Below are 13,631 nucleotides of genomic sequence, written 5' to 3'. Positions count from 1 at the left end.
CGTGAAAAAAGGCAAACTTATCTCTAACGTCTAAACCAGAGTTAAAGTTCTTTTATTTAAATTATTAAAGGGTAAATACCAATTAAAAAAAACACTTAACAAGAACAAACATAATGTATAATGATTTTTATGGTATTTGCATTATTAAAATAATAATACATTGTTTTTCTGGAATCTAAGCGGCAATTAATCGAAATCTATCATAATTTCATTTCACACTCAGTAGGAAAACTGATATTTTCAAATGAAAAATCATGTTATTCTTCGTCAACATTCATTTTTGTCCTAAAAATTAAAACCTTTTTTTTTTCTCAATGACGATAATTCGAAGGATGGAGCTCACCTTTTGTCTTCAACCCCACCTTTTTATATTATGATTTGCGATATGAGAATCTATAAATTCCAGTCTTTGGTTTCGCCATTTCAAAGGCAAGAATTCCTTGCTTGTATAAATTATATCTTAACAGTGTTTCGTATTGTAAGGGCCATGAAGCACATAGATTACTAATCACACTCACTACTTTAGTCTTATAAAAAGTTATATCCTTAAATTGTGGACCGTTCGAAATAATCAATATATAAATCCAAGATGGTTAAAACACTAATAAAGTTTTATCAAGTTATCGCTTGACTTTACTTTAAGCTCTTCCAAATCCCAATCAAGCTTGCTAACTATCATGCTATTGAATATCTTCTAGTGGTTTGAGTTTGAATGTTTCTTGAGTCAAGCTTAATATGTGACATGACGTTTCAAATGTTTAAATCTCGCATCCGCCCATTTGTATTTACTAGTTACTTTGCGTTCTCATCCAGGAGAGCCTCAACAATTAAGTAAAGTCGTGCAACATAGGTGCTTTGGAGCTCTAAAGTCATGTACCGCTGGCCAGGACATTAAGCTTGCATGAAAACCCGTTGAATTAGTAAACTGAGTTCGATATCAATCAATTCATGAATAGGATTGGTATTGTAATGTACTAATGTTTACACCGCCCAATATGTTGTAGTCCACATCTCACATAAGACAACTGTTTTAACGTGTATAGGCAAGGTATCATGTGAAAGAAAGAAGATGAGTTAGCGGCTACCATTATGTGCGGAAATAAATCGTGACAAGTAGTGGACGACCACTTCCAATCAAGCGAGGACTTGGTAGTTGGTGATATATATTAATATGACCTCACATTTTAGTTTTTAGTTAAACAGTTCCATCCCACCACGCCTACCTATAATAATGTTATATTCCCTTTCTTTTTTTATCAGATGTGACGTTTCAAATTTTCTATTGAGTAATGATTCAACTCACTTTGTCATGTTGTATAAAATTACTAGTAGGAAAATTAGGCAAATTTCCATGCATAATACTATATTATATTGTTTCAAGTTGGATCAATTGAATCTAGTCGTTTTTCCTAACGACAGAAAGACATACATGTAACATGATACATATGGTTATCAACTTATGAAGATTCATTGGTTGATAAAATTTTAATTTATTAAATCATAATTTTTACATCGAAATGAAAGACAAACAGAAACAAACCACGCTGCTAGGCCATTTTGAATAGAAGCTGTTTTATAACATGAATATGTATGATTGTTGGAAACGAGTAAGTAGCTCCACAGCCTCGGATTGATTGATTCGGGTTGATGGATTGATAAAGTAAGTAAATGGGTACATCTACAAGCCTAAGTACCTAACACAATTACATCCTAACTTAAAATTGAACAACAAAAGACAGCCTAATACACATAACATGACCAAATACAACATGATAACAAATTCATCTGTCACTTAATCATACTTCCATTGATCATAAACCATGTTCTTCAGATCCACGAAAAAACTGCTGACTCGCGGATCGACCCGATGCACCAAAGTTCTTGAGCTTTAAAGGGCATGCAATGTTTCCCAAGGCTTCATGTTACAAAAAAACCATAACAAGGTTATGGAAAAAAAGGAATAACTTGCAACACGAGCCGCGGGTTATACATTCCATATGTCCGTAATTTTCTTTGGTTTCTTGAAATTGCAATTTGCAAGTGTTTGTGAGTTGTGATCATAATCAAAAGCTATCTTCTGATCAAAAAGTGCAATCTTCAAGTATGTTTAACCTTTCTATATACAAATCAAGTTCTTTCAATCAAACAGTTAGATCATCCAGCTTATTCGTGGTTGACTCGAGTCGGGTTACTAGCAAGTCAAGTGCTTCTCTCATCCAACTATACGGGCAAGATTCTTTTGCTTTAGCTGCACTCACCTGAACAACACCAATTCAAAGATTTGTAAGCACAAAACCTTATTAAAAACACGTTACTTAGTATGTAATTTTGTCTTATTTATGGTTAGAAATTCCTAACCAGATTTTATTTAAAAGTTGCCTTTCAAAAAAAAATTTAATTTTTTCGGGTTTTAAAACATACCCAATATCTTTGGCGAATGTCTTTCTCGGGCCATTGGTCAAGTTCCATCTCCACATATAAAGGGAACATATGACCTTCATAATATGCATCATTGCCTTTGCTCTTAAAACACCATTTGCCCAATTCGCCTCCAACCGTTCCCAATACTCCGGCTTCTTCGATTGTTTCTCGTTGAGCCGCGTCTTCGATTTCTTCATCCAATTCCCAACCACCCTGTTAAAGATTTAACCATATGTGTTACTAATAAATTTTGTAACAAAATTCATATAAACAATTGAATTATAAGAAACATTATTATTAAAGTAAAAATAAATAATAATTTAAATACCTTAGGGAATAAAACTCCTTTGCCTTTTCTCTGAGTAGTGATCACAAGCACCTCAAGTGCATCTTCTATGCTTGATGCCTTTATGCTACTTTTCAATCTGTAAGGTATGCATCTGCATAATATTTACATCAATTATTAGACAAATATTTTTATTTAAAAATGGAATGATTTGAGAAAATAGCACTAACCCAACAACTACACGTTGAAGGCCGTTGTAACGCTGCAGTTGCCGGCCGGTACGAGCCGGTGCCGGAACCGGAGGAACAACTAACATGCCAACCATCTTTTCTTTCTTCAAATTAAAGATATGATATGAGAAAAAAAGTATTAATAGCAGAGAAGAAAAACTTAAGCTAGAAATCTCTGTTGAAACACAAAAACAAGATGTCAATATATAGATCTAGATAGATGATGGCTGTGGGGCCCAGTGGGACCTGGATGTGAGGAGGGTATAAATGGAAATGACCAAGAAATGACGTGGCTGACTGACACGCGCCGGTGGGAAGTTAAGTGGCACTGACACGTGGAGCCGACTAATAATAATTGACACTTGATATTGTCATAGTCGCAGTAATTTGGCAAGCAGCTAAATTAATCCATAGATTTATATCATGTTTACCGGCTTCCAGATTTCATTGCATGACAATGACATACAATAAAGTGAAACTTTGCTAAGAGCCCAACATATCGAGTAGAGGTGGTGACAAAATTGATTTTTGGACGTAATTGTCAGCACACATATCAATATATCATATATCTATATACGTATATACTACGGTTTTATCACTTTATGTGCGTGTGGTATTTGTGTTGATGAATGAAACAAGAACTCTTGACACGGGATTTAGAGATGGTGGTGTTTTTATTTTTGTACTTTGTAGTGTTTTTGGATGTGGTTTGTGACTAGATATCTTTTTGAATCACATTTAGTTTTTTTAGGTTAAAGTATAATTAGATAAGACAATAAGTTTACAGGAAATGAAGGTTTTAATATGTGAAATTCGAACCAAATGATTCCTCCATATAGGAAGTTAGCTTATGTAGTTTCCAATTTGTATCGATGTATTCTTTTGTAGATGTACTTAGCATTTGTAAATAAAATATATTTGATCAAGTGAACATTTCACATTTAACTTGAATCAATGTACTTCTTGTTTTTTTTTTCATTTGGTGTTACATGAATTTTGATTGCCCAAAAATGTTCCAATAACATTAAAATCACCAATATTTTACTGGGACTAGTGGGTGGGTTGGCCCGTCAGTCTTGTCGAGTTTGACTGTGGAGGATTTATTTATGTCATCGAATTGGCGAATGAAGAAGCGTGTATCGACTTACTTGTATACGATCAACGTTCCTCGGGTACGAGTGTGCTATATCACCGATGGTTTTCCGAGATACGAGTTCTTCCACCTACAAAACGAACAGTACCGTGAGCTTACCCCTCAGAAAGGGACAGAGAGGTCCTCTTTGGGGTAACCCTCCGGTGTGAGAATCAGATATTGTAGGAGAGGATAATCAGGATGTGAAAATGAGTAAAGGACTTAGAATATATTTTCTTGCCTGCCCCCAACTGTGGAGGCGGCCTAGTATTTATAGTGCTAGGGTTTCCAATGATTTGGCTCAGACCCAATTAGGGCCTTTTTAGCCTCCCCCTATTGCTTCGCGCCACGTGTATTTAGGACACCTGGTGCTCTTTCATTGATTATTCTCTGACCAAGGTATTTCACCTGACCCATGTGCCATCACGTGGTAGCACATGGGCTTTGCTGAGTTGTCCACCTTTCATTGGCAGCTGTCAACCTCAGCACATTCTTTATTCCTTAAAAGATACCTTCTGGAAGGTTGTCTGATGAGCACAATCACGGTTGTCCTTATCCTGATTTGGATTAGATTATTGTCTCATTTATGCGCCTATCCTGGGGATGCGCGGGGTCTTCTCTTATTCTCACACTGAGTGTGCGCGCTGTGTGCATATGCGATATGCGCCACGCACAGGTGTTTCGTGCGCTTGCGCATAGGTTTCGGCTTTGTGTCTTCGTGACATCTTGATTTCAAGCTTCTTATCCGTACTTTATGGGTTGACCCGCCCCGCTCGATGTTGGGGCAGGTGCATACCCCTTCACCAACGTAAGAATGAATATATGTATATAAATTTTGAAAGAGCAAAAGAGAATATAGATGTAGCATAAAATTGATATGCTAGAAGAGGATGATATGTATATTCGTTTCTGATTTAGACAATGGCATCATGTGGCGCTCTCCATAGTGTAAATGAGAGGACGTGTTCTCACTTTTACGTAACTTTTGAATTCTTTATACAATTATATCTTATGCTAAAATAGAAAGCCCTGTTCATCTAATTTTTACTTGGATCATGATAAACTAATTACTTGTTTGCTCAAAAAGAATTGAACTGCTCAAAATAATTGAACTGATTGTTTTATTTTGATTCAAAGGAAAGAAAGTGTGGAGTTGAAATAACTCACTCCAAAATGCTTTTTAAAGAATTATGTAGTACGATTAAATCGAATAAAACCTTCAAGAATAAATACTCAGCCGTTTGTTAATAGTCAAATATTGTTATATTCAATGCTTGTTCGGTTACTCTTTTACCAGCAAAGGCAATGTAGGCATTGGTTTAAGCAATAATGATATCCCCCAATATGCCGAAACTAGTTGTCACCCCACCGATAGTTGGAGATGTAAGGATGGATACATAGAATAAGTTTTTATAGGATTAATAATCATATAAAGCATAAGGTATTTTAGCCATTTGCGTCAAGCTCAAACTTCGTTCTTAAATGCGTGCCCCTACAGAATCACACACTATAATAAGAGGTAGAAGTTATTTAGTAGTAGATCCCATGCTACCCCTAATAAATTGAAAATCCATAACCGCAATTTCTAAGTTAATATAGTTGAGTTGCCCTATGCCTATTTGAACAACCTCGGTTAATCATATCTTTCTTTGACAAGAATCAATCCGATTTTTATAAGGATCCTCCTCCAAATGAAATTCATGGGATCCATAGAGACAATGTATTCATCCGTAGGCTCTTAATGTAACAACCCAAAATGTGGGATTGAGAATATGAACAACGGAAAAGTGGGTTTGTCTCACATTGGTGAAATAGAAAATGGTTTGTCCCACATTGATAGTGTAACATCCCCAAAATTTTGATTCAAATTTAACAACTTAGGAAAGTTGATGGATCAAAAATAATATTAAGACAAGTTATCAGAAAATATAAAATAAGGAAATAAAAATATTTCCTAAAAATAAGTTTACTTACATGAAAGAAAACTCCATCCCACATTGGAATATGTAAGAAAGTGGAAGCATTCCACTAAGGTATAAATAAAGAATGTAAATCCCATCCCACATGGAAAGTGGTAAAGAAATGGAAGCTCTTTATAAGGAAGAGATTTTCCATATTAATATTCTTTTATGAATATCATGCACCAAGAAGTCCTAGCGGAGGGTGCGTAGCACCCGACGCGCACACGCTCGGGCGAGGACGAGGACGAGGACGATGGGCGTTGGGTGCTTTGATGGCGCACTTCGCACGCTCGCATCGCCGCGAGCCGCTTTTAGAGCCGCCTCTGTATTTTTGGACAACGGGAATTAGACTAGAAATGACAAGCTATCAAAGACGAGGGACTAAAAGTGAAATATAATCTCCAAGGAGCCATCGCGGTACGCGATGAATCCAAGAGGAGGGCCATCGCGGTACGCGATGGATTGTGATGACTCAGAGACATGTGTCACGCTCTGGTGACACGTGGCAGCGTGGCAGAACGTGTCAGACCACGTGGCGACACGTGGCAGACGTGTCAGGCCACGTGGCGATATGTGTCAATCGCGGTACGCGACGGCGTCAGAAAAAGAGCCCATCGCGGTACGCGATGGGACCCGAAATAGGCTATAAAAGGGGAGGCCATGGGCTCATTCCCTCACACCTCCCACACTCTCTCTCTAGAATTTACTCTCTCTACCTCAGTTTGCATGTTGAACATCGTTTTGCGTGCCACCGACCCGACAATCATAACCAACCGGTGTTTCCTCGAAGTGCGTGCCACTCAAGAAAACCCGACATTTCGTCTCGAAGTACGTGCACGACCCGGAAACCGAACATTGCCTCGATTTGCGTGCTAATAGGGGTTGATCAATAGCGTCTCGATAAACGTGTGTATATAGTAGAAGTGCTGCTCGTATAAACTTAGGAATATCCGAATACCCGTGCGAGGTAAAGGGTTCTGCCTAAGTTATTATTTTATTATTATAAATGGCTTAGACCATAGTCGGAGGTATAGCCGAACCTTGATTACGATTAAGAATAAAATAACTTTTCTTAAAAAAAGGTTATAGTTAAAATACAGTTTCTTCTTGATTAAAGAAACGTAAGCAAGTTTATTCAAGGGATATGATTAAATAGTATTTCTTTATTTTTATGAAATATAAATAGAAAGAATATAAAGCTAATGTTTCTTCTTGAAGAAGAAACATAGTATGAAAATGATAAACAAACAAAGGGACTAAAGGTCCAAATGCTTTGAATAAACAAATGTTTTTATCAAGGTTAAAGCTATACAAAACGGACTAAAGGTCTGAAGCTAGATCGTTGATCTAGTTATTTATACAGAGGTTATTCTCGTACTATAGGTCCGAGGTAACAAAACAAGAAGAAGGAAACAGGAATGAGTATTAGAAACTGATTTTAAACAGAAAAGGTGAATACGCCCCAAACCTTTTATAATGAGTCTGAATATTTGCATAGGATTTACGAATCCTTAAAAACTTTGTGTACAATAATAAGAAACGGACACTCTGATCAAGAGTATACATGTGTCTGGATCCAAACTTACATGGTTACTCGGCATTTCCCCGAGGCCATGCATATCATCAACATACCTCTGAAGGTCTACGGGACTGTTCAGAGAAATGATATTGTGTATATAATTAATTGTACATGGTACTTAGGGTAATTTGATCCCATTTGAGTTGGGTGCCTAATGAGTAGTCACAAAGGTATTATTGTTGGTTTCACAAAGATATTGAAAAGAGATTTTAGAGTCAGCGTTATTCACCAGCTTTGTGTTGACGTATTTCCCCCCATGTTACTGGGAAACAAGAAAGATTAGAATATAGAAGCAAGGAGGAATAGAAGATTGGAGTTATAGTCATTAGATGCTATCTGGTGGCTCAGATATTTTATTTCAAAATATTACAAAGAATTACATTTTCTAAATAAATGTATTGTAAACATTGAACGTGTATTTAAACCCGACTTTTTAATAAGTTTTCAAAGTAATAATATTTTATTTAAAGACTTCCGCTGAAATAAAACCCGCAACTCTGATGTATTTACAAAACATGTACCAACTATTGGTCACACGCCTAGGCCCTAAAGTGGGGTGTGACAGGTTGGTATCAGAGCCATCAATCTTAGCGAATTAGGTATTTAATTATACCTAGGCTTTGATTAAGGATAAGTTTTGAAAACTTATTATATTGATTTTGATTCAAGCTACATAGATACTTAGTTGAAAAGTATCTAGAAATTATCCAAACTATTACGGATAAGATATAACAATACCAATAAGATAGGAGCGTCTACCTATCTCTAAATCTAACCTCGCACAGATGTCTGATTGTCAATCTAGCGAAGAATCCGTTAAGCCTCGATCTGGTAAAGGAAAAGGATTCATGGGAACGTCTTTTCTCCCAATTCCTATATCTAGCGATGAAAGTACATGCCAAACAAAAATGGAGGAAGATTCGGAATCATATGATTCTGACATTCCGCTAGCTCAAATAATTCCCAATCATAACACATATGGAGCAGGATCAAGTAGATCCAAGAAACCAATAATGCCAAAAGAAAAAGAAGTAATGACTTATCCGGAAGAATATATTCAAGAGCAAGAATATTTTCCGGCAACTAAGGATTTTTGCGTTGCTCATAATAAAGAAGCAATGAAAGAAATGGAAATTGAAGAAAAAGAAAAAGAGACTATCAAGAAAGATAGCAAGATTAAGAAATTAGTTATTCATTGGAAAAAAGTAGAACCGTAGTAATTGTAGAGAGTAAAATTGTAACAAATAATATGCACTCTTGTAACTATAATAAGATGAATAAAAGATATGTTTTGAATTCTTCGAATATTGGACTTATCTTTTAAAATTTTATTGTAGTATGTCAAGAGAAAAAAGTGCAAACTCTCACAATAGTCCTCCCAAGAAAACTGTGAATGAAGAAAATATCGAAAATAAGGATAATGAAATTCCCGCTCAATATAAAAAGGGAATTCAAAAGATGATTAAGGAAGCTATGAATGACTTTTCTACGAGTCAAATTCAACCAAAATATAACAAGAGAAATCGAAGTAAGTCTGTTTCTTCGAGAAAGGAAGAAACTTATGATAGCTCTACGGCTGATAATCATTCAAAGAATAAGAAACGAAAGAAACTAAAAATCAGTGGATGTTCGATCAAAGACTTCAAGTATTATGAACCAAAGGAGTTTCATGGAGATAAAGGAGCCATCACAACCATGAGGTGGCTTGAGGAGATGGAAACAATAGTGATAACAAGTAAGTGTACTGATAAAGAGAAGATTCAGTATACCGCCTTAATGTTTAAAAGAGAGGCGCATGAGTAGTGGAATGCTCTGTTGATGAACAAAGGGAGAGAAGTAATGTATAACTTAAGTTGGGAAACATTCAAAGGTCTAATATTAAAGAAATTTTGCCCAACTCATGAAATGGATCGAATTCAAACCGAGTTATGGAATCACAAGGTTGTTGGCACAAATATTAGGGAATATAATACTAAATTCCTAGAATACTGCCGACTGGTTCCACATCTAGTAACTCCGGAATATAACAAAGTAATCGTTACATATATGGACTACCAAGAGAAATAAGAGACATGGTACGGTCCAATATGCCAGAAACAGTTGATTCGGCTATGGAATTGGTCGGTTACTTAATCAACAGCATGATAAGGAATCAAGAAGAAGAAAAGAAGAATGATAAAGAAACAAAGAAACCAAAAGATTCCGAGAAGATAGGAAAAGAAGAAAGTACTCCTAAGTCAGTATGTAAGACTTGTGGAAGAAAACATACTGGAAAGTGTCGACTAGAAAATTCAAACAATTGTGCATACTGCAAGAGAGCAGGACACACAATAGATGAATGTCGTAAGAAACTAGGGGTATGTTTTACATGTGGAGAAACGGGACACTTCAAGACTGAATGCCCAAAAAGAAAAGCTAGTCAAGATTAATGACAAGATCACATCAAGGAAATGTCAAGATAGATTAGCTAACTTTTGTATATTAATTGTAACTCGTTCTTAAACGAGAAGTTTTGTAATCAAAGAAGGGTATTTAATTCCCTAAATTATAAATGAAATATTAGCATATAGATCGTGTTAATACACAAGAATGCTTATATTCATTACCTCTAAAGAATAATCAAGAGGTTCACATATTGAAAAGTTCATCTGAACTTATAACAAAGAAAACGTTGAGAAAATTATCATCTAGGAGGATGATATATCAAACGTTAGAAAATATATATATGCAAGGACAATATATTATCGAAAAGAGCTCATTCAAGAATATCTACCTAGTAAGGTTGATCAAAAAGTCAAAGAAAAAGAGCTCAAAGATATTCAAGAAACACAATCGCTAAGTATAGCGAATGAAAAGTACAAGGATACTATAGAAAACGTCATTGATCAAGATCAAGGATAGAAAAAATTCGATAGACTGAATCTAACAAAAACAATATAGTGGAATACATTCGACAGACTGAATCTACACAACAATATAGTTAACATCGGTAAATGTTTAGAATACATAACGGTAAGGTAAATAGTTAAACACAACTGATCAATGTGTTTAGCAATTTATGTTTACTAATGATATTCTGAACCATTGACTGGTTACATCATTCAAAGATGTAAGTTAACCACAAAATAGAAACCTCAGCAATTCTGCATCCAGATTAGATAGGATCTAATCATCAACCAAAAGGTAAGAACTGTTCACACTTCAAACAACGAATCTCGAGGACGAGATTCATTTCAAGGTGGGGAGGATGTAACATCCCCAAAATTTTGATCCAAATTTGACAACTTAGGAAAGTTGAGGGATCAAAAATAATATCAAGATAAGTTATGAGAAAATATAAAATAAGGAAATAAAAATATTTCCTAAAAATAAGTTTACTTACATGAAAGAAAACTCCATCCCACATTGGAAGATGTAAGAAAGTGGAAGCATTCCACTAAGGTATAAATAAGGAATGTAAATCTCATCCCACATGGAAAGTGGTAAAGAAATGGAAGCTCTTTATAAGGAAGAGATTTTCCATATTAATATTCTTTTACGAATATCATGCACCAAGAGGTCCTAGCGGAGGGTGCGTAGCACCCGACGCGCACGCGCACGCGCTCGGGCGAGGACGAGGACGATGGCGATGGGCGTTGGGTGCTTTGATAGCGCACTTTGCACTTCGCACGCTCGCATCGCCGCGAGCCGCTTTAAGAGCCGCCTTAGTATTTTTGGACAACGGGAATTAGACTAGAAATGACAAGCCATCAAAGATGAGGGACTAAAAGAGAAAAATAATCTCCAAGGGCCCATCGCGGTACGCGATGGATCGTGATGACTCAGAGACACGTGTCACGCTCTGGTGACACGTGGCAGCGCGAAAGGACACGTGGCAGAACGTGTCAGACCACGTAGCGACACGTGGCAGACGTGTCAGGCCACGTGGGGATATGTGTCGGTCGCGGTACGCGACGGCGTCAGAAAAAGAGCCCATCGCGTACCGCGATGGGACCCGAAATCGGCTATAAAAGGGGAGGCCATGGGCTCATTCCCTCACAACCTCCCACACTCTCTCTACCTCGGTTTGCATGCCGAACATCGTTTTGTGTGTCACCGACCCGACAATCATAACCTCGTAATCCATGCCAAAACTCGGTGTTTCCTCGAAGTGCGTGCTACTCAAGAAAAACCGACATTTCGTCTCGAAGTACACGCATGACCCGGCAACCGAACATTGCCTCGATTTGCGTGCTAAGAGGGGTTGATCAATAGCGTCTCGATAAACGTGCGTATATAGTAGAAGTGCTGCTCGTATAAACTTAGGAATATCCGAATACCCGTGCGAGGTAAAGGGTTCTGCCTAAGTTATTATTTTTTTATTATAAATGGCTTGGACCATAGTCGGAGGTATAGCCGAACCTTAATTACGATTAAGAATAAAATAACTTTTCTTAAGCAAAGGTTATAGTTAAAATACAGTTTCTTCTTGATTAAAGAAACGTAGGAAGTTTATTCAAGGGATATGATTAAATAGTATTTCTTTATTTTTAAGAAATATAAATAGAAATAATATAAAGCTAATGTTTCTTCTTGAATAAGAAACATAGTATGAAAATGATAAACAAACAAAAGAACTAAAGGTCCAAATGCTTTGAATAAACAAATGTTTTTATCAAGGTTAAAGCTATACAAAACGGACTAAAGGTCTGAAGCTAGATCGTTGATTTAGTTATTTATACAAAGGTTATTCTCGTACTATAGGTCGGAGGTATCAAAACAAGAAGAAGGAAACAGAAAACAGGAATGAGTATCAGAAACTGATTTTAAACAGAAAAAGTGAATACGCCCCAAACCTTTTATAATGAGTCTGAATGTTTGCATAGGATTTACGAATCCTTAAAAACTTTGTATACAATAATAAGAAACGGACACTCTGATCAAGAGTATACATGTGTCTGGATCCAAACATACATGGTGACTCGGCATTTCCCCAAGGCCATGCATATCATCAACATGCCTCTGAAGGTCTACGGGGCTGTTCAGAGAAATGATATTGTGTATATAATTAATTGTACATGGTACTTAGGGTAATTTGATCCCAGTTGAGTTGGGTGCCTAATGAGTAGTCACAAAGGTATTATTGTTGGTTTCACAAAGGTATTGAAAAGAGATTTTAGAGTCAGCGTTATTCACCAGCTTTGTGCTGACGTATTTTCCCCCATGTTACAGGGAAACAAGAAAGATTAGAATATAGAAGCAAAGAGGAATAGAAGATTGGAGTTATAGTCATTAGATGCTATCTGGTGGCTCAGATATTTTATTTCAAAATATTACAAAGAATTACGTTTTCTAAAGAAATGTATTGTAAACATTGAACAGTTATTTAAACCCGACTTTTTAATAAGTTTTCAAAGTAATAATATTTTATTTAAATACTTCCGCTGAAATAAAACCCGCAACTCTGATGTATTTACAAAACAGGTACCAACTATTGGTCACACGCCTAGGCCCTAAAGTGGGGTGTGACAGATAGAATGATAAACCAGTGAGATCCTTATTTATAAGGATGAGGGCTTAGAAGATGATATTATTGTATGAAAAGACACACTTGGTGGCCTTAGCAAGGTTGCAGAACACTCGACCGCACAGGCGCGAACGAAGAGCAATGGGAGCAATGTGTCTCTTTGATGGCGCACACTCACATCACCGCGAGCCCCCTTAGAAATTTGTGGAGTGGGACCAAGTCATGACAAGTGTCGAGCCGAGTAGTAAGTTAATTATGTCGTGCTACGCGATGGATAATTATAGAGATCGTTGCGATACCCGAAGCCTTGTAAATATCTGGATATTTTGGTGGTCTACGCGCTACGTGACGGGTACTCAATTGACCCATCGCGTTTTTTCGAGCTGTTGACAAAGAAATTGTGACACGTTGCATAGCTAGGGTTAACTTGGAAAGCCTATATGGCCATTGTGCTACGCGATGACCTTCCTTTGAGGCTGTTATAACAACCCCCAAAATTTCGATCCAAATTTGACA

The 13,631-nt window shown here is 36.7% G+C and overlaps 1 protein-coding gene across 1 annotated transcript; it reads right to left on the bottom strand.

The window, feature by feature from the left end:
* Positions 1 to 1,603: 1,603 nt before the first annotated feature.
* On the bottom strand, positions 1,604 to 3,129 carry LOC143566096 (nudix hydrolase 17, mitochondrial-like). Its single transcript, XM_077052881.1, has 4 exons — positions 2,938 to 3,129; positions 2,750 to 2,861; positions 2,422 to 2,634; positions 1,604 to 2,258 (listed from the first exon to the last, which is right to left on the bottom strand). Exons 1-4 carry the CDS (start codon positions 3,030 to 3,032, stop codon positions 2,142 to 2,144), a joined length of 537 nt encoding a protein of 178 aa, XP_076908996.1. The 5' UTR covers positions 3,033 to 3,129; the 3' UTR covers positions 1,604 to 2,141.
* Between the last annotated feature and the right edge of the window lie 10,502 nt (positions 3,130 to 13,631).

Source organism: Bidens hawaiensis, unplaced genomic scaffold (genome assembly GCF_021521415.1).
Source record: "Bidens hawaiensis isolate Kalapana, Puna unplaced genomic scaffold, B.hawaiensis_p1.1 tig00022690_1, whole genome shotgun sequence".
NCBI lineage: Eukaryota > Viridiplantae > Streptophyta > Magnoliopsida > Asterales > Asteraceae > Bidens > Bidens hawaiensis.
Note: the sequence above shows the minus strand (reverse complement) of the source record. Positions and strands in the feature narration are given on the sequence as shown.

Coding starts and splice junctions, on each gene's coding strand:
- LOC143566096 (XM_077052881.1), bottom strand. CDS start 3,032: ATGGTTGGCATGTTAGTTGTTCCTCCGGTTCCGGCACCGGCTCGTACC. Junction 2,862..2,937: donor CTTCAACGTGTAGTTGTTGG/GTTAGTGCTATT, acceptor AATATTATGCAG/ATGCATACCTTACAGATTGA. Junction 2,635..2,749: donor AAGGAGTTTTATTCCCTAAG/GTATTTAAATTA, acceptor AATCTTTAACAG/GGTGGTTGGGAATTGGATGA.